Raw genomic sequence first — 23,218 nt, 5'->3', positions numbered from 1 at the left:
GAGATACATTCTCAGGAATGGTGTTGAAACCTCTTCCATAGCATAACAGAGGTAAGATTTTTTATTTATACTTAAGAAGATGCAACTACATCTGCTTACCTGAGTTTCTACTTAAAGTACATATTTTATAAAACTAGCTAAAATGATCTTCAATATAAAGAAAATGTCTTTTTAAATGGCTGATTTCCTTTTTTAACTGGCTGTCAGCATTAAGGGCTGAACCGGTAAGTGTGAGGCGGAAGCACAGACATCAGGCTCAAAGAAGGGAATTCTAGTCTGAGCTACCACTCAGAGGCCACATCATCTCAGAAGGTCATTTAGCCTCTCAGCCTCGTTTCTTCAGCCATAAAATAAGTAGGTCAAACTCAATAATGTTTCAGGTCCTTTCCACTCACAGATAAGTCGCCATAATTCTTAAAGGAGTGCACCTGCCAAATCAAAAAGGCTTTAAGAAACCTCCCAAATGTGAAGCCAGGATAAAAACTGAGTAAAGCCTCCTACAATGTGGGTGTGTTCTGGTCCAGGGAGTTTTGAGATAATGCTAAAGTCATGTGTCAGCACGCATTAGAAAAGGAAAACTAAAGAGGGAGAAAAGGGGATTAAGCAATTGAATGGCTTAAAAAAAAAAAAAAAAAAAAAAGGAAAAAAACCTCCAGCGTAGCATAATGAGTATTTCCCAGCTGCCTAAACCTACATGTTACCTTAAGGATAAATAGCTTAGTTCAGTTTACTCCATTCCAGAAATTAAGGGAGAGCTGGAGATAAAATGATAAACAAGAGAGGAATATAAGTTAACTTTCTCAGTTTAATTGGGAAGTCTTGGTCAAGGTAAAAACTTAAATATAAGTTCCAAGTGTTAATGAAAAAAGTACACATTGAACATCTCAGAAGCCCCAGAGGGGATTCTGGGGAATAAGTAAAGGCTTCCCAAAGAAATGTCATGCGGAATATACACCTTAACAGGAGTGCAGAAAGAGCAGAGAGTGAAAACAAATGACCTATGAGCACTTGATAACAGCGAGTATGACGTCTGACACAGGCAACCAAGGGCAATGAACCGGGAAACACAGGCCAAGTTCAGACACAGGAAAGAGGAGGCGGCCTAACACCTGGAGAAACAAGGACTTTACCTCGGGGACAGGGACTACAGAAAGGTCTGAAGAACAGGGACAACTGTCTAGATGATTGTTAAGAAAGAAGACAAGACTTGAGGGCAGTGATGAGTTAGAGCTCACTAAATTTACTGCTTTTCATAAAAATAGATATTATTAGTAACATAGTCACTGAAATCCAAAAGAGGAAAATAAAAAATATTTTTAAAAACATATTTACTTCTTAAAAATACCAGATATGGGGAAAACAACACCAAATAGACATTCCCTGGTAGTCCATACCCAGAAAGACCCAAGCAATGGATGATATGTATCCCAAATTTTAACCTCATTTCAATTTTCCTATTAAAAAAAAAGAACAGAAGGGAAGTGGGAAGAATACATTTATTCTGAGGCTGCTTACAGAATCTAGAAATCATAGACATGGACCCACCCGGCTTAGAGGTACCTCTAGAACTTCTCCTGAGGACTGCCTCTGCATTGCCAGGTGTACAACAATTCAGGTAATCTGGCAACACAGGCACCTGGAAGCCAGTGATCAGTGGCCTCATGACTCAGCCAGCAGCCATGAGGAGGGGCTCATAACAGTGCCACTCAGCTATACCGAGGCAGGGTGCTGTGTCATAACAGAAGAAGCAAGAGCAGAATCAGTAGTAGAACAGCGACAGGTGGCTCTATGTGGAGGAATAATCGCAAAGAAATCCTCACAGTTATTGCTAAAGTAAGGAAACAGTGATGTGAGCAGAGTTTTTGTTTGTCTGTTTTAGAGGGAGAGTTGGAGGAAAGTTGAGACAGTAAATATGCTTCATTACTGGAGTGGAAAAAACATCCCTTATTAGGACTTCTTGGATAAGTAGAGGGTAAGCTCTCTGGGAGTTTAGAACTCAGCCTTACCCCACAAGATAAGCAATAGAGTATTTATTAACTACTTCGGTGCTTCACATGGCTTCAGAAATGTAGTCCTCACTCCTGTTTTGTATACTACTCCATGGTGCCTCGCCTCACCCAATATCTATCTGTTCAGTGTTCCATCAATAGCACATGTGCGTCTTTCACTGCACAGTGTGATTTATAAACAAATATCTGTGAAAGTCAATCATCTTTTTTTTTTTAAGATTTTGTTTATTTATTTGACAGAGAGAGATCACAAATAGGCAAAGAGGCAGGCAGAGAGAGAGAGAGGAGGAAGCAGGCTCCCCACAGAGCAGAGAGCCCAATGCGGGACTCGATCCCAAGACCCTGAGATCATGACCTGAGCCGAAGGCAGAGGCCTAACCCACTGAGCCACCCAGGCTCCCGGAAAGTCAATCATCTTTGATAAAGATAGCCATCCATCTAGGTAACCCCACGATGGGTGACCAGGTTGTGTTCATGGTTTGGTTCTCAAAAAGGGTATCCTCAGTACTACAGATAGCAAAGCAAGCAGAAAGGTTACCTAGTCAGTGGGTTTCCGCTGAAGTCAGCTATCTGCAGTGCTTTACAGAATGAGATGCTTTCTGGAATTTCAGGAATATCTGTAACAGCAAAGAAAACATCTATCATTTACCACCATCATTACTACTTTTCATCATCCTCAAGATGGACAAAAGTCACAAGAGAATATCTAGTAAGTACTACCTCTACCTAAATGAGGCATGGATTTCTAGAGTATTTTTCTATCTTTATTTTATATTTGCTTTCCTAATAGAAGATATATTCTTAGTAGAAGCACATTAAAGAAAAACTATTCAAGAGCCAATGGATGGACCTTATACCAAGTGAAATAAGTCAGAAAAAGACAAATAACATAGACTCAAATTATATGTGAAATCTTACCAAAAACAACCCATGGAGAGATCAGATTTGTGGTTACCAGAGGGGGGAAAATTGGATGAAGGTGGTCAATGGTACAAACTTCCAGTTAGAGGACAGGTAAGTACTAGGGATGTAATGTACAACATGATGACAATAGCTAACACTGCTCTATAGTATATTTGAAAATTGGCAGAGGAGAAGTGCTATGGGTTCTCATCAAAGGGAGAAAATTTCTTTTCCTTTCTTTCTTTTCATTTTTTCTATATAAAATGATGGATGTTAGCTGAGTGGTAATCATTTCACGATATATGTAAATCAGACCGTCATACTCTCTTACCTTCAACTTATATAGTGATGAATGTCAATTAGTTCTTAAGAAAAGCGGATGGGACCACCAAGTCCCGTCACCCTATCAGAAGTCACAGATGGCATTCTGTCGTAATTCCCAGTAAGCTAGTTTTTCTTACATTTTCACATAGTTACATCAGTATACAGTATTCCAGAGTATGCCTCTTTAAATTTTGGGCTTTCTTCTTCTGGGTATAAACATAACAATTTGGAAAATACACAAAAGTCCAAAGAAGAAAATAAAAACCAAAGCATTTCCATCGCCTGGAGATAATGATTTACTTTGATGTATTTTTTTCACTGCCATCACACACATGCACACACACAGTATATATAAAAAGATTATATTTCAAAATACCAGATTCATGCTGATTTGGGATTTTTTCACTGTACATCATTTTACAAACTTTTCCCCATCTTTATTTGTCCAGTTTGCCATTTTTAATGGCAGAAAACCCACTGCATATATTTTCATATTTCATTTAATCAATCCCTCTTGTTAGACATTTAGGTTGTTTCCAAGTTCCTGATGTTATAATTATATTTATATCCATTTCTGATTATTTCCTTAGGCTAGCTCCCAGAATTTTAATTACTGTGTCAAAGGCATTAGCAAGTCTACAGTCTTCAGTAAATACTATTAAACTGCCTTAGAGGAAGGCAAGTTTACTGTTTATACTTCCATCAGCCTGTACAAGGTGCCTAATTCAACACTTCTCTTCCTCCTTTCTTTCTCTTACTTTTAAAAACTGCCAATACTAGGGCACCTGGGTGGCTCAGTCAGTTAAGCGTCTGACTCTTGATTTCAGCTCAGGCCATGATCTCAGGGTGGTGAGATCGAGTCCCGCATTGGGCTCCACACTGGACGTGGAGCCTGCTTAAGATTCTCTCTCATCCTCTCTCTACCCCTCTCCCTACCCCGCTCTCACTCTTAAAACAAACAAACAAGGGGCGTTAGAGAGGAGAAGGGAATTTGGGTAAATTGGAAGGGGAGGTGAACCATGAGAGACTATGGACTCTGAAAATCAATCTGAGGGGTTTGAAGTGGCGGGGGGTGGGAGGTTGGGGTACCAGGTGGTGGGTATTATAGAGGGCACGGCTTGCATGGAGCACTGGGTGTGGTGAAAAAATAATGAATACTGTTTTTCTGAAAATAAATAAATTGGGGGAAAAAAAAAAACCCTGCTAATATTATTGGTAAAAGTAGCCTGGCAACATTTTGTTTTATATTCCTTTTATTACCAATTAGGCTGAATATTTTTCCCTATGTTTACTGATCACTAAATATTTTGATTTTGAAATGACCAAAATTGTTAAATTTCTCTTTCTCTTGGTACAAAACCTGGGGTTACAGCTTTTAGAAATTTAAAGATTTATTTTATAGCATTTAATTTCAAGGATACATTTATTTTGGACATATTAACATTAAGAAGACCTTAAATTGAAAAGGCTCTCCAGGTCCCATTCTGTTTCTTCTACTAATTCTACAAGTGCAAGCCGAGTCAAAACATACCTAATATTTCTCAGGTGGGAGTGGCAGGGAGAAGAGAGAAATAAAGGGGGGAAATGGATGCCCTGGTCCAGCAACCGCAAAGTAATCAGAAGCTACATAAACGCTTTTAGTTCAAACTTCAAAGCCAAAATCATTTAAGTTTGTGGTAACATTCTTGTTACACTCCTCTCTGCCTTACATGGTCATATAAGGTAGTAAAGAACAAACACCATGATCCTAGTTTCATAAACATCACAGCTATACACACACATGCACACACACTTGAGTCTGGAATGGATTTTTTTTTTTAAAGATTTTCTTTATTTAGTTGACAGACAGAGATCACAAGTGGGCAGAGAGGCAGGCGGGGAGGGGGGAAGCAGGCTCCCTGCTGAGCAGAGAGTCCGATGCAGGGCTCGATCCCAGAACCCTGAGATCATGACGGGAGCCAAAGGCAGAGGCTTAACCCACTGAGCCATCCAGGTGCCCCTGGAATGGATTTTTAAAACACCCAAACATTTGGGGGTCCTGAGGTACAAATACACTAGGCGGGTCTATTAGATGTATTACTTTATTTCACCTCAATATAAATTATTTTAACTTCCATTGTACAAAGGGGACAGTAAGGCCCAGAGAGATGAAATGACTTCACAGGCCTATTCCACTGAGTGCCTGAGCCTTCCATGCTGAGATCACAGCATTGTCGTGCTTAAGCATGAATGACCACACACAAATCCATCACAGAACAAGCACAGCTATCTAGGAAGTGAGGCAGTGACATGCTGTGGCCTGCTGTGGTCTGAAAGGTGCTAGCTGGCCTGTGCACTCCATGACAGTCCCTCTTCTGCCACTGCTTCAGGGCCTGGTGAGTGGCCTTTATAAGACTGAGGAAAGAGGTGTATGCATCACACCAGGAATGTCACAAGTGCCAATGAAGATCAAGCAGGACACAGAAGTACACATTTTACATCAACTTGCTGCTCTATTCTAGACAAGGGGAAAAATAAAAGGCAAGGAAACAGAAAGAGGAAAGGTATGTCCATTAGGTATCATCTTTAATATTCTTCAGAGCACTAGAAACATCACTGAGGCTTTGGAAGACGGGCCTGTCGGGAACACATGAAAAGTGGCTGTGAGAAACTCTTGTCAGGGCTGGTCTGGAATCTAGAGATCTGAGGGTAACAAAAGCAAGTGCCAGAGAACAGCACAGCTGGACTCAGTCCACGCAGAGCTGACAGAGAGGTCTGCTTCATAGGAAGGCATTCCCTCCTTAGGGTAACCTGCTCATACACACAGGAGAAGTAGCAGATCAGCAAAGAGAACACAAGTCTCCTGACTCTCAAGACCATTTCCTTCTACTATATGCATATTCTGAACCTGAAGAAAGAGAATGTATTTGCTTGTACAAATAGAAGCTTTAGATAAGGATAGCAAAGGTGTGGTTTGAAGAGTCCTGAGTACTGGTTTGCTTTAGGTTGCTAAAAGTATTGGAATAGAAGAAAACATCTACTCGTCCTTAAATACCCAGCTAAAATGTCATATACTCATAGACACCTTCCATGGGTCCCAAGATGAGACTGGATTCACCCACTCTCAGGCTTCACCTCTGTGAGAACTGTGACAGTTTTAATAATTTTGTTTGCAGTCAATCACCTTTATTAAATTCTGTGTTCATTGGAAAGAAAGACCTTGTGGGTATTGTCTATTGCTGCTTCCCTAAAGCTGACACAGTAGTGAGCTTAAGCAGTACACAAGTGCCAAATGAATAATAGGCTGACATTACTAAGCCCCTATAACAGTTGCTCTCTCATTTGAGTCATGAACTCTCCCCATAAGGTTAGCATTATATTCATTTTACTACTGGTAGGAACACTGCTTAGTCCCAGATCTTTGACAAGATGGAATATAAAGCTTTTAGGTTATTCTCAGCTGAAATCCCCTTTGATCCTTAAATGTTTTGCTCAGGACAAACAGGAGGTTTGAGAGCAAAAATATGAAAAAATTTACATAAATGCCACCTTCTCAATGAAACCTAGGCTGAGCACTAACCTCATTAAAAAACTAATTTGAATCCTTTCCCCATGCAATTCTTACATTCAATTTCCAAATCCTTCTCATATTCTCTAATTATTGTTCCTGGCCATCTTTTTCTGTCCACTCCTACTGTTATCAAGTTAGTTCAGACCTCAATCATCTAGATGACTGGAATATCCTCTTTAACGGTCTCACCCTGTATCCAATTTGTCCTCCATCAAATCCAAAGAGCCACAAGAGCAATCTGCACCAGTTTTCTGCATTTGCTAGTTTTATGCCCAAGCACAAACTACTTAACCTACCTGTGCCTTGGTTTCCTTAACTGTAAAATGAGTCATCAATAGACTTTTTTTTTTTTTTAAATTAATGCCAGCACATCATACCTTTGGTGCTACACAAGTTCAGAGAAAAGAGAAAATTAGACAAAGGAAACTTACACTTTGAACCAAATAAATAAGAGTGGAGGAGAAACCCAGGCATGAATGGGACAGTGAATACAGTGAGAAGAGGGTAAGTAAGTCCTGGGGACAGAAGGTACAGTATAAACTTCAGGATATCAGTAATGGAGTATGTGAAGAGAAGGCTGAAGCAAGCTCTTGATAACAGACTACCAAATGCCAGGTTGAGCTATTTACAATTAATTTGCTAGACAAGGAGTTTCCTCTTCTATAAAAAGGGGAAATCAGCTCTGGCTTAGGGATGTCCCAAGGATAAAGCAGAGTAGCACGAATAAAAGCACATGGCCCTCTGTCTGACCTCTTTCATTAATATTTGAGGGAAACCAGTAGAGAGGACCACTGGTTTCCATTCAAGGCCAAATAATCTGAGGAATAACAGTAGCATTATTAATAGAGATGAGATGATTTAGAGGGCTTTTGCCATTGTTTTAACTATCTGAGAAGCAGTAATGATTAATTTCTGAACACCTATTTACATAAAAATATTAGAAATAATGAGATTTTCATTCATTTCATTAAGGAATGTACCCCCAAAACTTCTATGTCCAAACAACCACCATAGTTCAAGGTTCTGTATAAGGTGAAACAAACAAATTTTAATCATATTTTCATTATTTCAAACTGGCTTTGTCTCATCTAGTCTAAGAATAACAGCATAAAATTTGATATTTACAAAATGTCTATGAATGATTATAAAATTAAATAACCTTTTCCCTACAACTTTCTTAAGATAACCTTTAATTTGGACCCACTCTAAGCCATGATTATTTCTGAATCAGAATTGCCCCAAATTAGTGAGATATAATCGTACTTAAAAAATAAAAATAGTGAATCTGTAGTTTACCAATGTGACCGTTACTACAGTCTGTATACGGGAAATGGAAAATTACCCCTAACCTCTGTCAGTGCAAAATATCTTCACCACCACCAGAAAACAATCTTGGCACCATTAGCCCCAGGGCTTCCGAGACAGACTACAGCTTTCACCACAGATACAATCGGTTAAATAGTAATTTAAAAAGACATACTCTTTCCTGGACATCCATTTGTAACACACCAAGCTGAGATTCTACCTTCCTCACTTTTCTGCCCCCCAAAATAAGAGGCTTAGCCCACATTCTTCAGTGGGGAATGAGGGCTCTCTTCCTACATGCCCAGAATCCTCATGGTAGACCACACCCTTCCTGAAAAGCTATTGCCATTTTGGGACCCCTCTAGTGATGGAGATAGACTGGACTGATGGATGTCTTGGGTTTCTGCTAAGCACACTTGAGTTTACAAACGTCCAGGGCATTTCCTTTCATGGAGGACTGTGCACAGACGGTCTGTTTTGATGGTAGCCCCCATACATTGCACAAGTTCTTTCTGGATAAATCAATTATTCACTGGCATTTCTCGTTTTATATAAATAGCATCTCTTTTCCTCCTGGGTTCAAAACTTATGTGATGTTAGTAAGTGAGAATACTAGGTTTTCTCCATGGAGAACATCATAAAAACGCTACACAAAAGTCTTAGGTATTTTATGGCTACTCTCTAGGGTTATCTAATTCATGTTGACAGCATTTAGACATAGGAAGTTTAAGAAGCCTAGGAATGCTTAAAGAAATCAAATGCTGACCCCCCCCCATTAATTCGTCTTTTTTTTTTAAAGATTTTATTTATTTACTTGACAGACAAAGATCACAAGTAGGCAGAGAGGCAGGCAGAGAGAGAGGAGGAAGTAGGCTCCCCGCTGAGCAAAGAGCTGGACGCTGAGCGCTGGATGCGGGGCTGGATCCCAGGACCCTGGGATCATGACCCGAGCTGAAGGCAGAGACTTTACCTCACTGAGCCACCCAGGCGCTCCTTAATTCTTTTTAAAAAATTGCAAAGAATAACATTTTAAACTTCTGGGCCTATTATGTGGCAAGTTGGTAAGTTGAAAAGTTATTTTTGAAAGTGGGGCAAGAGCTCTGTAAGCAATCATCTCCACTCGTTGCATCAGCAAGGTGGCTGTGTTAGCTTCATTAGTACAAGGTGCTAGCTAGCAAGGTTGGGGGCCTGGATTTGGTCCAAGTGTGGGGCAGCCTCTTTCCCTGGTTCCAATCGTGCTACACTCTGAGGACACTTTGTGAAACTTGTGACTGAAAAAACAGCCACGGCTGGGGAGCCTGTACTGAGCCCTTAAAAAAGTATCATGCATGCTTCTCAGCACTCTGCACAAATTAACTCCCCGAAGTCTTCACCATAACTAGAAAGGCTACAGAGATCGCCTCCATTTTCTGGATGAGGAACAGAGGCACCGCAGGGGTACGGGCCTGGCCAGTAGGCAGGAGGGCCAGGCTTTGAACGTGGGCCTTCTCCCTGCAAGAGCCTGTGCTCCTCACTATAAACTTGTCTTGTCTCTAGAAAGAATGTGTGAGGTCAGGAGAAACCGCAAAATCCAACCCAAGGGCCCTGCTGCCAATAGTGGCCAGCGCGAGGTACTTGTGGAAAGGGTGGGGGAGTGCTGCCTCTGAATCTCCAGAAACTCAACTGAAGGGAGCCTGGGGAGGGGGCGGGGGGGGGGGTGAGGAGGGGATGGGTAGCACCATCCCATCTGACAGTTTAGGACCGCTTCAAACATTTTGCTTCTCCCGAATTAAACAAAACCAAATAATCCATTTTCAAGATAATGTAATAAAAAATATCTAAGTAACAAGGAAGCTTTAAATTTAATCCTGTGGCATGGTTAATCTTAACTTTCGGTTATGACGCAGTATTGAAGCTGAGTCTAGTATTTGATTAATAAGATAATAGTAAAATGTCTCCTCATTATTTCTTGCTTAAGGTAACTCCCACCAGGCAAGAGAAAGAATTTAATCAATACCACTGACAAGAGTGCAATACAGTGTCATGAAATTTCTATTAAACCTTCTTTGAATTCCCTCAGATAGACTGGGCCTCCCACAGTGCCCAATACTTCTCTCTGGAAGCACTCTGTTCAAAGGTAATTAGTGATAAACATTTACTCAATACTGTGCTTCCCCCTAGATGTGTCCTCCACTAACACAGGGATCAGATCTACAATGTCTCTCAGGGGCTGCCCTGTCTTTACCACAGGCGGGCGTCCAACAATACTTCCTCACTCACTGCACCGGGCCTGGATCAGAAGAGAGATCTCAGGGCCAGCACCCTCACTTAGCATAGGTAAACATCCACTGCTTTGAGCCTTGGGTCCCTCACAAAGGGCGTGTTCAGATTATCTGCCTCATCCAACAACCAGGGCTACTGAGAGGTACAATGAGGTAAGATACAGGATAACTTGGTAAAGTACAAAGATGGAAAGGACTAAAAGAGGGGAGAAAAAGGCAATTCTCCTTAAGCAGCACTGACTGGTTTTGAGTGTGGGTCACTTTTTATATCAACTTCTGGGATCTGGGGTGAATGTTTTCTTGCCTTCCTCTTACCCCCAACATAACACTCAGACTAAAGGGAAAAATGTCGTCAAGAACTTCTATCAAAAGACAAAAAATAGGTGTTTAAATAAGTCTTGGTTGTTAGTATCCAATCTTTTTTTAATTTCTTTTTTTTAAGTTTTTTTTTTCTTTTCTTTTTTTTAAAGATTTTATTTACTTATTTGAAAGAGAGAGAACGAACACAAGTGGGGGGCAGAGGCAGAGGGAGAAGGAGCCTGCCCACTGAGCAGAGAGCCAGACACAGGGCTCAATCCCAAGACCCTGGGATTATGATCTGAGCTGAAGGCAGATGCTTAAACCAACTGAGCTACCCAGGTGCCCCTATTAGTAACAGATCTTAGAAAAAGATTGGTGTAACTGCATGAACTGTTACAAATTTGAAGACAGTACCTCATTACCACATCACTGATGTTAAACCAAGTCAGAGACGAAGGAAAAATAATGCAGCATAAACAGACGGAGCCATCACAAAGAAAGTCACCCTGTGAACTGCCCTGCAAAGAAATCCGGGGCAGAGGCAACCCTAACAGGAACACAGCAATTCACAGCATGCGCATGGACACCAGAGACAGCTAACCTTGCCTAAATGCTGCACCGACATTCAATAATCCACTTCAAGACTTGTTCAAGGATGAACAACTGCCCATCAGAGTTTAATTACATTTATATTTCTAGTCTACAAAGGGAAAATATGTAAGACGTGACCTAAAGGTATTAACTGGATTTAAATAAAATAAAATTTTTTAAAAAAGAAAACGAGGGCCATGGCTCACCCTAGTCAGTGCTGAGCGGACAAACCCAGCTGGCCATCATGGTGGTGCCTGTGTGCACACTTATACACATACATGCAGCCCTCCTTCAGTTATACAGACACTTTACAGTTTCTAGCACAATACTGCTGCTTCCGATGAAGATCTGAAATTGCTACCCAACGGCCTGGTACTCAGAGGAGCCTCTTTTGAAGTTAATCACCTAACAGTTATTATCACTACCACCTCAGCCACAAGTGGAAAGTCAGGCACTCAGAGAAAAAGCTGGGGATAGACTCAAGATCAGGACAAGCGACAGTTACAGCTCTGAAAAAGAACTCCTCCCCTCCAATCCCGGCTCTTCCACCGGGCTAGAACGAGGAAGAGCCGCCATCCTCAGGGCCTATGACGTATCAGGTTCTGCAAAAGGCATTTTGCATGAAGCATCTCTAACCCTGACAACTAATTCTGAGATTAAGAGATGCAGAAGCAGGCTTGGGAACATTAACTAGATTGTCCATTGTTGAAGAGCAGAGCTTTGAAATTCTAGTTCATCTGCCTCGGGGCTGAGGAAGCCAGAGAGGTAGCTACTGAGGAGCGGGGCAGTCAGATCAGTCAGATCTGATCAACTCCAAACAGGCCGAACAAGAGATGCCTGGGGAAATGACTATAGAGAGAAAGAGGCGGTAGAAACACAAGCCTGCAACTCTGAGCTATACCATTTGACAGGCATTTCACACGCAGGTAGGGGTGGATGCACAGTCTGAGAAAGCAAGCAAACGTGAACCTCCTGTTATGGGGCAGGGGCCACCCAACAGGCAGAGGGAAGAGAACTATGGGGGCACAGCCAAGAAGTCAGAGAGCAAAGAGTGTCACCAAGCGACAATCAACAGGTAAAGAAGAGGTGGACTTGGCTACTGGGAATTTGCTGTGACCTTCAAGAGGAAACACACATAATGGTTTGAGGGGAAGTCAAAAAACGGAGGCCGAGAGGCCAGTGTTATCCACTGGCTTCTGTGGAAAAAGAGAAAGGGAGTATAAAGCAGTAGGGGCTCAAGTCTAGTAAGAGACACAGGATTCCTAATCAGTAGACAAGGCAATTGGGTGGAAGGTGACAAGATTTTCTGATCATGAAGCCAAATTTATCTAAAAGGACAGCTGTCTTCTGTTTCATCAGAAATTATATCCTGCCTGGAGGGCTGAAATCTCTGTCTTTTACTAAAATGGCATTGATAATTTTCCTTATCAAAAAAAAGAACAACCCTGTGTCATAATCCCATTTAAAAAAATTGTAAGGCCCCATTAAAAATCTGTAAGACTGAGAACCTGGGAAAGTATGCCTTCAAAAAGCCTGGAGAAGAGGAAAGGGTTTTGTAGCTTGAGGGAGATACCAAGGTCAAGGGAAAAGTTCAAGTTAATGTGTTTGGGTTCAATTTTTTTAGTTGTTTGGAAAATTGGTGGAGTGAACAGGGAGGCAGACAGAATGGGAGAAAGCTGTGAAAGCACATTCCCATCTTTGCCCAGAAGGCAACAAGAAGGGCGACACAGGGAGGGAGAGGAGACCTGGAGAGTATGCATTTCAGAGCTCTGGTTATTAGAAAAGGAGAGGAGAGGAGCCTGGGAGAAGGCAGGCCCCAAAATGGAGAGCCGACTCAATGGATGAGAGCCACTTATCCATAGCAGAGGGAAATGACAAAATCCCATGATCCATGGTCTTAAGAAGAAACAAGTCATCACACTATGAAAGATTCTCAGAAAAAAAAAAAAAAACAAAAAAAAAAAACAAGAAAGGGCTGCCTGGGTGGCTCAGTGGGTTAAGCCTCTGCCTTCAGCTCGGGTCACGATCTCAGGGTCCTGGGATCGAGTCCAGCATCGGGCTATTCTACTTAAATATAGGAAGGAGGCAGTTCAAGTAGATTCAAGCAGTTCCCCTTTCCATCCACTCCCCATCTTCAACTGAACAACAAACCACTTTCCCTTGTTACGTGTTGTTTTATGTCCCATTTGAGGCAACCTAACACAGCCTTCAGCACACAGCCTCTCTCTCTCTACTTGTGATCTCTCTCTGTCAAATAAATAAAATCTTAAAAACAAAAAACAAGAAAAATAGGAGGGTCCTATTACCATGGAATCTTTATTATGTATAAAAAACCATCGATGGAGACCTGGCCAGACACAAAATTCAAACACTGCAACTTAGAAACAACTAGTGGAGAACAGAACAAGCATGCAGATAGGGATGCGGACAAGCTGTAGTGAAATACTGAATGTTGTGACTCTGGGCACACTTGGTACATCATATTTCTTCATTGAGAATTATTTACTACTTGGGTAAAACAAGGTCCTTGTGTGCCAAACAGTCTGGCTGATTAAGACACTCTGAATGCTGTAACGCTGCTTGCCTGACTCGATCCTGCCTAAAATATCTGGGATTGTCAAACAAGACTAAATATGAATCCATGATTCAAGTCTGCATTTGCTGCCACAGCTGTTCCTCTGGGTGTGCAGGGGGAGAAGAAAATGCTAAATGGAAATTTTTTTCAAAGGCATCATCCCATTTATCATATTATTCCAACCACCACAGACTCACCCAGGAGGCAGCCAGCCTTGTAAACAAAGGCCTAATTCCTGCCTGAGCAGCCTTCCCCATGCCTGTAAAGGCACAACGCAGAGCAGAAAGGCCGACATGAGTCTCTCTGTGCAGAGAGAGCCATGGAAGGCCCACAGAAGGAAACTTTGTCAAAGTTTTATTTTAGAGTCTTGGTAACTTCTGCTGCCAAAAAACTTTCCCAGCCCAAAAGGTTTTTGCCTAATTCCAGCCACAATTACCGAAATAACCTTTACGCCTCAGCTTTTCCTCCCCAGCAGAGTTCTGGCTAAGCAAACACAAATATGTCTTGAGACACAAGACTGCGATTTGCAAATATAAAAATAAATTAACCAAAAAGCAAAGAAGAATTACAGAATTGTAAATGTTAGGTTTCATATAGAATAATGGAAAGGGGGGGAAAAAAAAAACCACGTGGACAGTTTGGCATTTGGGTGAGTAACCCTGTTCCCAGAACAAAATTCTGAATAGCACCTACTTAAACCTCTTGGTAACAGCAACTAAATACCAAAACCTAAAAAACAGCATTTGTATTCATCTCCTACTTCCACATTCACTCAAAACTGCAGTTTAATTTAATTATTCCCATTTAATAGGGAAAAAATTTAAATGACTGGTATTTATGCATCAAAATTCCCTAGGAAAATTCTAAGTCTTCCAATAGATGAATGCTCTCGATCCAAAAAATTAAGTCTTCAACTTTGCCCCAAGTCTCCTCCATCTTCCCCGGACAGGAGTTCCTCACCTGAAGTGCAAATCAGGGCCTGTGGTTAGACCCTTCCTTTGCATGAATTCTATGAGCTTGTTTCCCTGTCTCATGTTACCTTTTTGAGTATACTTAATCTTTGCATGAGGATCTGTGACTCTTGTCAACCGAAATTAAGCATCCAACTAAATGTGGTGTTCTCTTCTCACACCCCCACACCAAGTACAGTGTTTGTGAACTGACAGACTCAACCACAGGCTAGAATGAGTCATTCAGACCCTAAAATCACTCTGGGTAACAGAATAGATGAGAGGGTGCAGGGCCGGGAGTGAATGCAGTTCTCCAGAAAGACAAGAAGCCATGTGGCCCAAATAAACTAGCCAAAACACAGATTCTCAATGGCTGTCACCAGCTCTTTCCGATGTGCATCCCTAACCTAGGTCTACTGAAACCACTGCGTGCTCCAGAGCCTAGGGATCCTCAATTTCAGAGTACACTGCAATCACTGAGAGCACTTACTTAATGATAGGGCTGGCCCCCCTCCCAGCAACTGTTTCACCAGGTCCAGGGTCCCGGGAAAGAATCTGCCTTTTTAATGCAACACTCCTGGAGATTCAGATAAAGAAAGTCTTAAAGCTGTTCCTGAGAAACACGGACGCATTTAACTTAATTGGTTCTCAGTCCTGACTGCGTATCAGAACCACCTGGGGCCAATCATCACTTGTGATTCCAATAAATCCACCTGGGGTGGGATTAGGGCAGTACTTTAAAAAGGGCTGAATCTAATATGCAGCCATGTTAGGAACCACTACCCATGAGGCCCTGGTCATTTTAGTGTGTATCTGACAATTATTTGTGGCTCCCATCCATAATTTACCTCTGTAATAAAGCTATTTCTGCTCTTAGATTGAACCAGAGCCAACATGTAAAGGCTGTGTGTGCTGAAGGCTGTGTTAGGTTGCCTCAAATGGGACATAAAACAACACGTAACAAGGGAAAGTGGTTTGTTGTTCAGTTGAAGATGGGGAGTGGATGGAAAGGGGAACTGCTTGAATCTACTTGAACTGCCTCCTTCCTATATTTAAGTAGAATAAATTTTTAAGAAATCCCTTTACCTATACTACAAACATACCTTTCCAAAAGTAGCCCTTTAAAAAAAGAGATTAAACTAGAAAACAGAGTGCAAAAGGTATTCTAAAAAGGGCTCAAAAACATGTTTACTTGATTCATAGAAATACTGTAGAAAAAGCTTAATGGCTTAAAAATTACTAATTGTCAACTGACAGAAGAAAACATATGCTATTTATAATGTATTTAACTTCTTAAAAAGAATCAAAATGTATACATTAAAATTAGTATTATCCCCTGAAAGTAGTCATCCCATGAGACATGCATACAAATTCTTCTGGCACCAACATTTGCTAAATGTTCTGGAGCTCTTTCTTAGAGTTACAGTGAGTGGTTTCTCGTAACTCGATGTTTTGAGAAAACCTTGCAGAATCAATGCTGTTTCTATGAATTATAGAAAATTCAGTCCTAGGGCCCAGTATAAAATAACACTCTGTGTTTCAGGGGAACGTCACTCTTCATGAATATGATCTATTATGGCAAGTGTGGTTCTATTCTCATATCCCAAAGCAAGCCTCACAGGCCCCCAGCCGCCAACCAAGTTTAGGATGAAAAGGGTTAGAAAGAAGGGGAAATGTTTGCTTTTTTACTGAAGGGTAATTCGAGTTGTTATAATAGACACTAGATTTTTGGACTAGGCAAAAATCATTTCCTGTACTTAAGCCATTATTCTATGGATTTAATTGAAGGTAAGAAAGGTCAGATTGTGAAGACATTAATTTAACCTAAATGCTGTTTGGGATCTTGACCCTACCAGCAACTGTTTAAGTTCTGTTAGCGTTTTCCTGGGGATTAAAATGCAAACTCCAGGGACCCTGCTCAGAAATTCTGATTGTGCAGTCCTTATGTAGAGTGGAAATATGCCATTTTAACAAGGATTCTAACAGAGGCAGTGTCAAGTCCACCTGGAGAAGCACTGCTCCAAGTGAATGAGGAACATACTCTGAAGTCTACATTTCTAGACAGAAGGAATACTTGTTCTCACCATTCCTATAAGCCCCTTCTTCTATGGTCTGATGATCAGCAGGGCATTCTCATTTTCCCTTTTAAACCTATAAACATGGTTTTGCCCATGTTGTTGGAACATCTCTGGGGGTACACTGTGGCCTGTCATCACTTGGACAGAATTATTCCTCCTACTGCTGTATACGTGATAGTTCCCCACTGCCTGACACAGACGGGAGGCACAGTAAAGGCTTCCAAACTGTTTGAACTCAGTGCAGAAGTTCAGACATACTCCTTTTTAAGAACCTAAAACACATTATAAATATCTCACCTTCTAATTCCATGGAAGTGCTGAGCTTGTCACCCCTGACAGTCATCTACCAGGTTCTGAATAGATTAACTTTATGCACATAATTGAAGAAATCTGCCCCTCCAGGCTGGATGAAGGGACTACAAACCCTGTCCCTTGTTAAACAGGGCCATCCCTATAATAAGCGCTCCTACAAATCAAAAGGTGACAAAAATAGGTGCTTTCCTCTCAGCCAGTGTCTCTCTGAAAATTACAGTAGAAGGCATGGAAGCAATACTACCAACGGCTAAAAACATTGTTCATTTATTCATTCATTTGTTCCTTTACCCATTTATTTAAGGAGCTGCCTATATGGCAGAAAGGATGGTGAATGAGAGAGACACAGTCTTGACCCACTGTGATCCACCATCCAGCGACTGAGAGAGGTATCAGAAACACAGCCCAATATTGTGTGATGCCCACGACCAGCAGTCTCAGCCAGGGCTGGAAGAGACTGGAAGTAGAAATTTCGGGCAGGTTGCTGCTGCCTTTTCCTTCACTTGCCTCCATCGAGTTTTTATAATGGCTGTATACTAGTTTTATAATTTTTTTTTTAATTGCAAGGACAAGTAAACTTGGAAATACCAGGGGTACATGCAATTATTAAAGGGTCTTGGACAGAGAGAACTCTGTCTGTGGTATTTAATACTCAATGGGAAATAACCAGGCTTAAAATGTCCAGAGTCCACTCTGGTCCTAGCTCTAGCTAAGGACCCAACTCCAGAAGAAGAATATCAGTGGCTGGTGACCCCCACCTTTTCCCCTTGGGGCCTGCTTCTCCAGCAGCAGCAAAGCCTGCATAGCTCATTCCCAAACATGTACACATTACAAGTGGAGAATTATGAAATTCCTCCCTTAATTATATCACGGTTCGCTGTCCAAAACATACAGCACCATCATGATGGCTCACATCCCGTCGAACTGGCAGATCCAGCAGGAAACAGTGACTGCTGCTGTTTCCTCCTGGAAATGGTCATTGTTGGTGTTTCTCAAGCCTTCCTCTGATCTCTCAGAGTCTGGGGAAAAGTAGAAAACAACAAACAAAAGGGGCTCTAAACCACTTTTGACATCGCTTTTGTTGTCACAGATGACCTCCCAGATGCCAAAACCAATGGAAACTTTTCAGTCCACGTTTACCGGACTATTCCACCCCATTTTACGCTATAGCCTTTCCGGATGTGCTTCCCTGCCTTTGGTTCCACCTTGAGACTCCTGTGGCTCTCCCATTTCTCCTCAGTCCTTTTATGACGGGGCCTGCGAAGGGGCTGCCTTTCTACAGCCGGTGCTTCAGCTACGACAACAACTGCATCCATTAACCTGCAAGTCTGAGCCCCATCCCACAAGCTCAATGCCCTCTGTGATACTTAATGTGATGACTCAGCTCACCATTCTCCTGCTGGGCCTTTTCTGCAAGAGCAGTCAACAGTGCTGACGAACCCTCCTGCTGTTCCTTCTCCGGATCTTGCAGGGGGCCTCTTCCTCTGCTTTCCCTGTAACAGTAATATTCTGCAGGTCTCCCCCCCAACACTGTATTCTCCTCCTCTCCGTGAGTGACCTCATCTATGCCTATAGCTTCAACCATCACCTACACATGAATGACCCCCAAACCTTTACCTCCTGCTCAAATTTCTCCCCTGAGCGTGAGACCCTTATACTCAGCTGCCTACTGAACCACCTCCATTTAGATATCCCAAAGCATTTCACCTTCCACATGCCCACAGACATGCTCATCTTTCCCCTCCACGCCTGAGCTTTCTTCAATGTTTCCCATTTCTTTTGCACTGGGAAACGAGGATTTAACCTCTCCCTCACCCTACTGCTCCATATCAAGCTATCTTCCCACTTGTCACCCACACGCCTAGCCTGACATCTCTTCTTCTCCTGTTCCTCTCTCCGGTCTTTCCACCCCCAACATGGCCTTCTGCATCCAGGCTGCCCTCCATCAACTTCATGTCCCTGCTAGTACCAGGATGAGATGCGAACCACCCCCCTCCTGGAAACACTTTCACAGCTCCCCACTGCTCTCAAGGAAACATTCCTCAGCCATTCCACAGAATCTTCAAGATCTCACTGCCATGCACAAATGCCGTGCATTTCCCAAATTCATCAGGCTATTTCACACCTTCAGACACACACTCGAGCCATTTCATCTGCCCAGAAATATCCTTCCTGTCCTTTATCTCTACCTGTTACTTGTTCCTCAGAGCCTGAGAGTCATCCGTTCCAGGGAGAAGCCTCCTTAATATCCCCTTCCCCAGGAATGATCAGAATGATCAAGACTCTCCCTCCCTAGACTCCTTCAGGCAGCCTCTGAGATTCTCCACATAGTCCTGGTATCACAGATGGACTTGGTCCCTCCTCCCTTGTGGCCTCAATCCCCTGAGAGCCATCACTAAACTGACTTGCTATCTCTAGCTCCCGGCACATAACTTACATACCTGGTGCTGGTTAAAAATTCAGGAAGTGACTAAAACTTACTCTAAAACTCTGTTCTTGCTCCCACCTACCTTATCTCAGTGAAACACACATTTAGCCAGGACTTCAGGAGTGCTTTGTTGTGCTTTTCATAATGAAATCTGATGCCTTCATTTAGAACATTTCTTTGAGCTTATCTCTTCCCATATGGATCCCTTAGAAAGGTCACAAGAGTTGGTAACACAGAAAAGAGGGATTTTGGAGATAAGATTAAATTCAATTGGCAGCAGGAAAGGGCTGTAGACCAAAGCATCTGCTCAGAAAATGCCACGCAACTATAGGGAGCAGGTCTCTCTGCCATGCTCCAGTCGATCAAAGCTGAAGGCAGACCAGTTCATGACAAAAGCCAAAGGCAGGAAGAGCAACAGCTACTTGTTCTATTTGCCAGTGTGCAAAGCCCTGAATAGAGTGATGCTTTAAAAGGCGTGTGAGGAGGTACAGGGCAAGTCATGACTTCTGGATGCAAAGGTGCTCCCTATAATTGTGCTAAAGCACACGCCCATGGCATTTGACTCAACTTACAGCCAACTTCAAGCTGGCCCAGGCCCTTGCTATGCTGTGGCTCCTCGGTCTTAAACAGAGAGGCCACTATGCAAATAGCCAGCTAAGGAAAGGACAGATGCCAGGGACCTGCTCAGTCCCCTCCAGCGGTGTGCTGCCTCCCCCTCCTCGCTTAGGCCTCCCCTGCGAGGGCTCAGTCTCCTCAGCCCCTCTGGCATCAACTCAGGATTCCCTCCCAGCACTAGGCTCTTTTGCTTTGGACATATCGGTGCTCAGTCCTCCCACTAATTTTCTCAGACCCCCTTGTTCATCCTGACCCCACATTCATCAGCCCCACTGAAAGGAAGAAGGCCTATTCTTTAATACCTCACAACACCATCAAACAAAAGTGAAATGACATAAGTTAAATACTTCAAGATAGCAACTCTTACTGTGTAATGGTACTTTCACCAGAAACCCTAATGAACAAAGCATACGTTAGGTAAATAGAGAACTAATTGCTTCACAATACCTTAAAAGCAGGTGAGCACTGTAGACTTGGTCTGCTTCTGCCCACATTCCTTCCGTCTGTACCTCTGTAACTATATGGCCGTAGGGGCTAACTGTGCCTCCCTGACTTCTTTCAACACAAAAATCCCAAATCAGGTAGAAATTTCTAAACTGCTTATTCACCTCCTCCTTCACTCTGTTTGGCTCTGAACTTACCACATTTGTCTGGAAATTCCCCTGTCCTATCAGTTATTCATCTAACACCAATCCTACCTTTGAAACCTATAGCTTCCTGTTGTGTTAAAGTTATAGATCTGTTCATATTTTTCTCCAGAAATATAAGAAGTAGGAGTTAATTAATCTGCCCTTTCAAACACTTTATCTGCCTTTTACACTTTAACAACAATGAGAATAAGTGAACAAAAGTAAGATACATATGCTGTATAATCTCAATTTTATAAAACCGGTAAAAAAAAAAAAAGGAAAAAGAAGATAAATAAAATACATTAAAAAACATTATTGATGATTATTTCTCAGTAGTAGGATATAAAATTTTTATATTGAGGAGACAGAACTGTGATTTTGGAGTCCAACAAGCCTGGGGTCAAATACCAGCTCCCCTATTCATTAGCCATGTGCCCAAGAAAAAGTGTTTTTATCTAAGACTCACTTTGTTTTGATCGAGGTATAATTGAGGTATAACCTTACCTAAGTTTCAGGTATGGTGTGATGTACATATTGTGAAATGACCACCACAATAAGTCTAGTTAACATCCATCACAAGTCTTTTTTCTCGCAATGAGAACTCTCATGGTGAAAATGTAGTCACAAGTTGTTTTGTTTTTGTCTTGAGAATTTTTAAGATCTACTAAACAACTTTCAAATATGTAATACAAGGTTACTACTTATAGTAATTGTGCCAAATATTACATTCCTATGGCTTACTAATGAGACTCCATTTTCTCATCTGTAAAGAGAAGATACAAGTGTATTTCTTGGAGCTGATCTGAGGATTAAATGAGATACTACATGATGCACAGGAAGTGCTCAGCCTCTTAGCTGGCATAGAACTAGCACCCAGTATATATTCTGATAATAGAGATTCACACCGTTCTCTTGGTTTTCCAATAATGTGTCTTTGTGATTCACTAGTATTAACTCTTAATAATGGAGGGCTGCTTCTAAGGGACATTCCTATTGTCTAATCTCTTTCCTTTCAAAGGTAAAAATCCTATCCAGTCTTAGTTTTTGGCTCTCCTTGTTCTACAGTTCTAGCAAGGCACCAATCTTCTGTGATTGCGAGCTTTTGCCAAAATGGCACAATTACCTTAGAAGTGTGACATTGCATCTTATTGAGAAAAAGCCCCACGTGCTTCAGTAGATGATGTTCCATTTCTGGCCAAAGAAGATTTATAAAGCACCTCTTAAGGTGGGCCACTTCTACAGGTACTGAATTCATTTACTATGTACATTTCTAGGAGTTTAAATGTCTTGGAATTATTTTTCCATTTTAATCTCCAAATCTGGGGAGCACCAAGTCATAATACTGTCGACATCCTTTCTGTAACATCGAATGAAACGAATAGCCCTACCTTGATCATCTTCAATATGCCCCCAAAATAATTAGCAGGGCCGCTCTTCTGGGTTTCTTACTTCAGCCCAACCATAAGCAGGAGTCTGATTTGGCGCACAGCTCATTTTATTCAAGCCTGTTTGCTCATCATTCACCCTGATGTGCCTCTACGCGTCTCACAGGATAGTGTATGCGTGAGACAAAACACAGGTGTGAAGAGGTAGCACAGTGCCTGGCCATGGGAGCCAGCATCTAAAGGGCACCCTGGGCGGGAACCTCCCTCACCTGTACCACTCCAGCCTTCAAACGTGCTGTGTCCTCACCCCTGCCCTGCATTCTTTTTTTTTTTTTTTTTAAAGATTTTATTTATTTATTTGACAGAGAGAGAGATCACAAGTAGGCAGAGAGGCAGGCAGAGAGAGAGAGGAGGAAGCAGGCTCCCTGCTGAGCAGAGAGCCCCATGCAGGGCTCGATCCCAGGACCCTGAGATCATGACCTGAGCTGAAAGCAGAGGCTTTAGCCCACTGAGCCACCCAGGTGCCCTTGCCCTGCATTCTTAATCTCACAGTGCTAGTTCAGATCCCCATGGCCCAACATGAAGGCAATGATGGGATTAATTACAGCATCTAACACTGAGTGCTCCTCGTGCACAAGGCATGGTTCCAAGCACTTTACATACACAGCCTCTTTTAAGCGTGACAGCACCTCTATGAAGTCAGTGCTACTACAGTCTCCATCTCACAGATGAAGAAACTGAGGCATAGAGATGTTAAGTAATTCGCTGGAGATGGTGATTCCTGGCTTGAAAACCTTTAATTTTGCCTAGAGGAAATGCTTCAATCATTCCTCAAATATAAAATTCTAATTTTCAAATTATATTTGTTTCTAAAAATTCAAATTAAAAAACATACTTCCATGCTTGCATAGGTTTTATGCTAATTATTAGGATCAGGGGCTATCAATCATCTTCATCTATGCCTCAGTTTAAAAATTTTGGTGCAGCTATGGGAAGAAAGGCT

At 42.0% G+C, this 23,218-nt stretch overlaps 1 protein-coding gene across 2 annotated transcripts in view; it reads right to left on the bottom strand.

The window, feature by feature from the left end:
- The window catches only part of LRRC1 (leucine rich repeat containing 1), a 128,273-nt gene that overhangs the window by 44,989 nt on the left and 60,066 nt on the right, over window positions 1–23,218 (bottom strand). For both annotated transcript variants that reach the window (XM_044252998.1, XM_044253009.1), the window contains exon 3: window positions 2,548–2,626. In XM_044252998.1, the coding sequence (XP_044108933.1) occupies window positions 2,548–2,626 (79 nt within the window). The remainder of the gene's footprint in view (window positions 1–2,547; window positions 2,627–23,218) is intronic.

This window comes from Neovison vison, chromosome 1 (assembly GCF_020171115.1).
Source record: "Neovison vison isolate M4711 chromosome 1, ASM_NN_V1, whole genome shotgun sequence".
In the NCBI taxonomy this organism is placed as follows: Eukaryota; Metazoa; Chordata; class Mammalia; order Carnivora; family Mustelidae; genus Neogale; species Neogale vison.
Note: the sequence above shows the minus strand (reverse complement) of the source record. Positions and strands in the feature narration are given on the sequence as shown.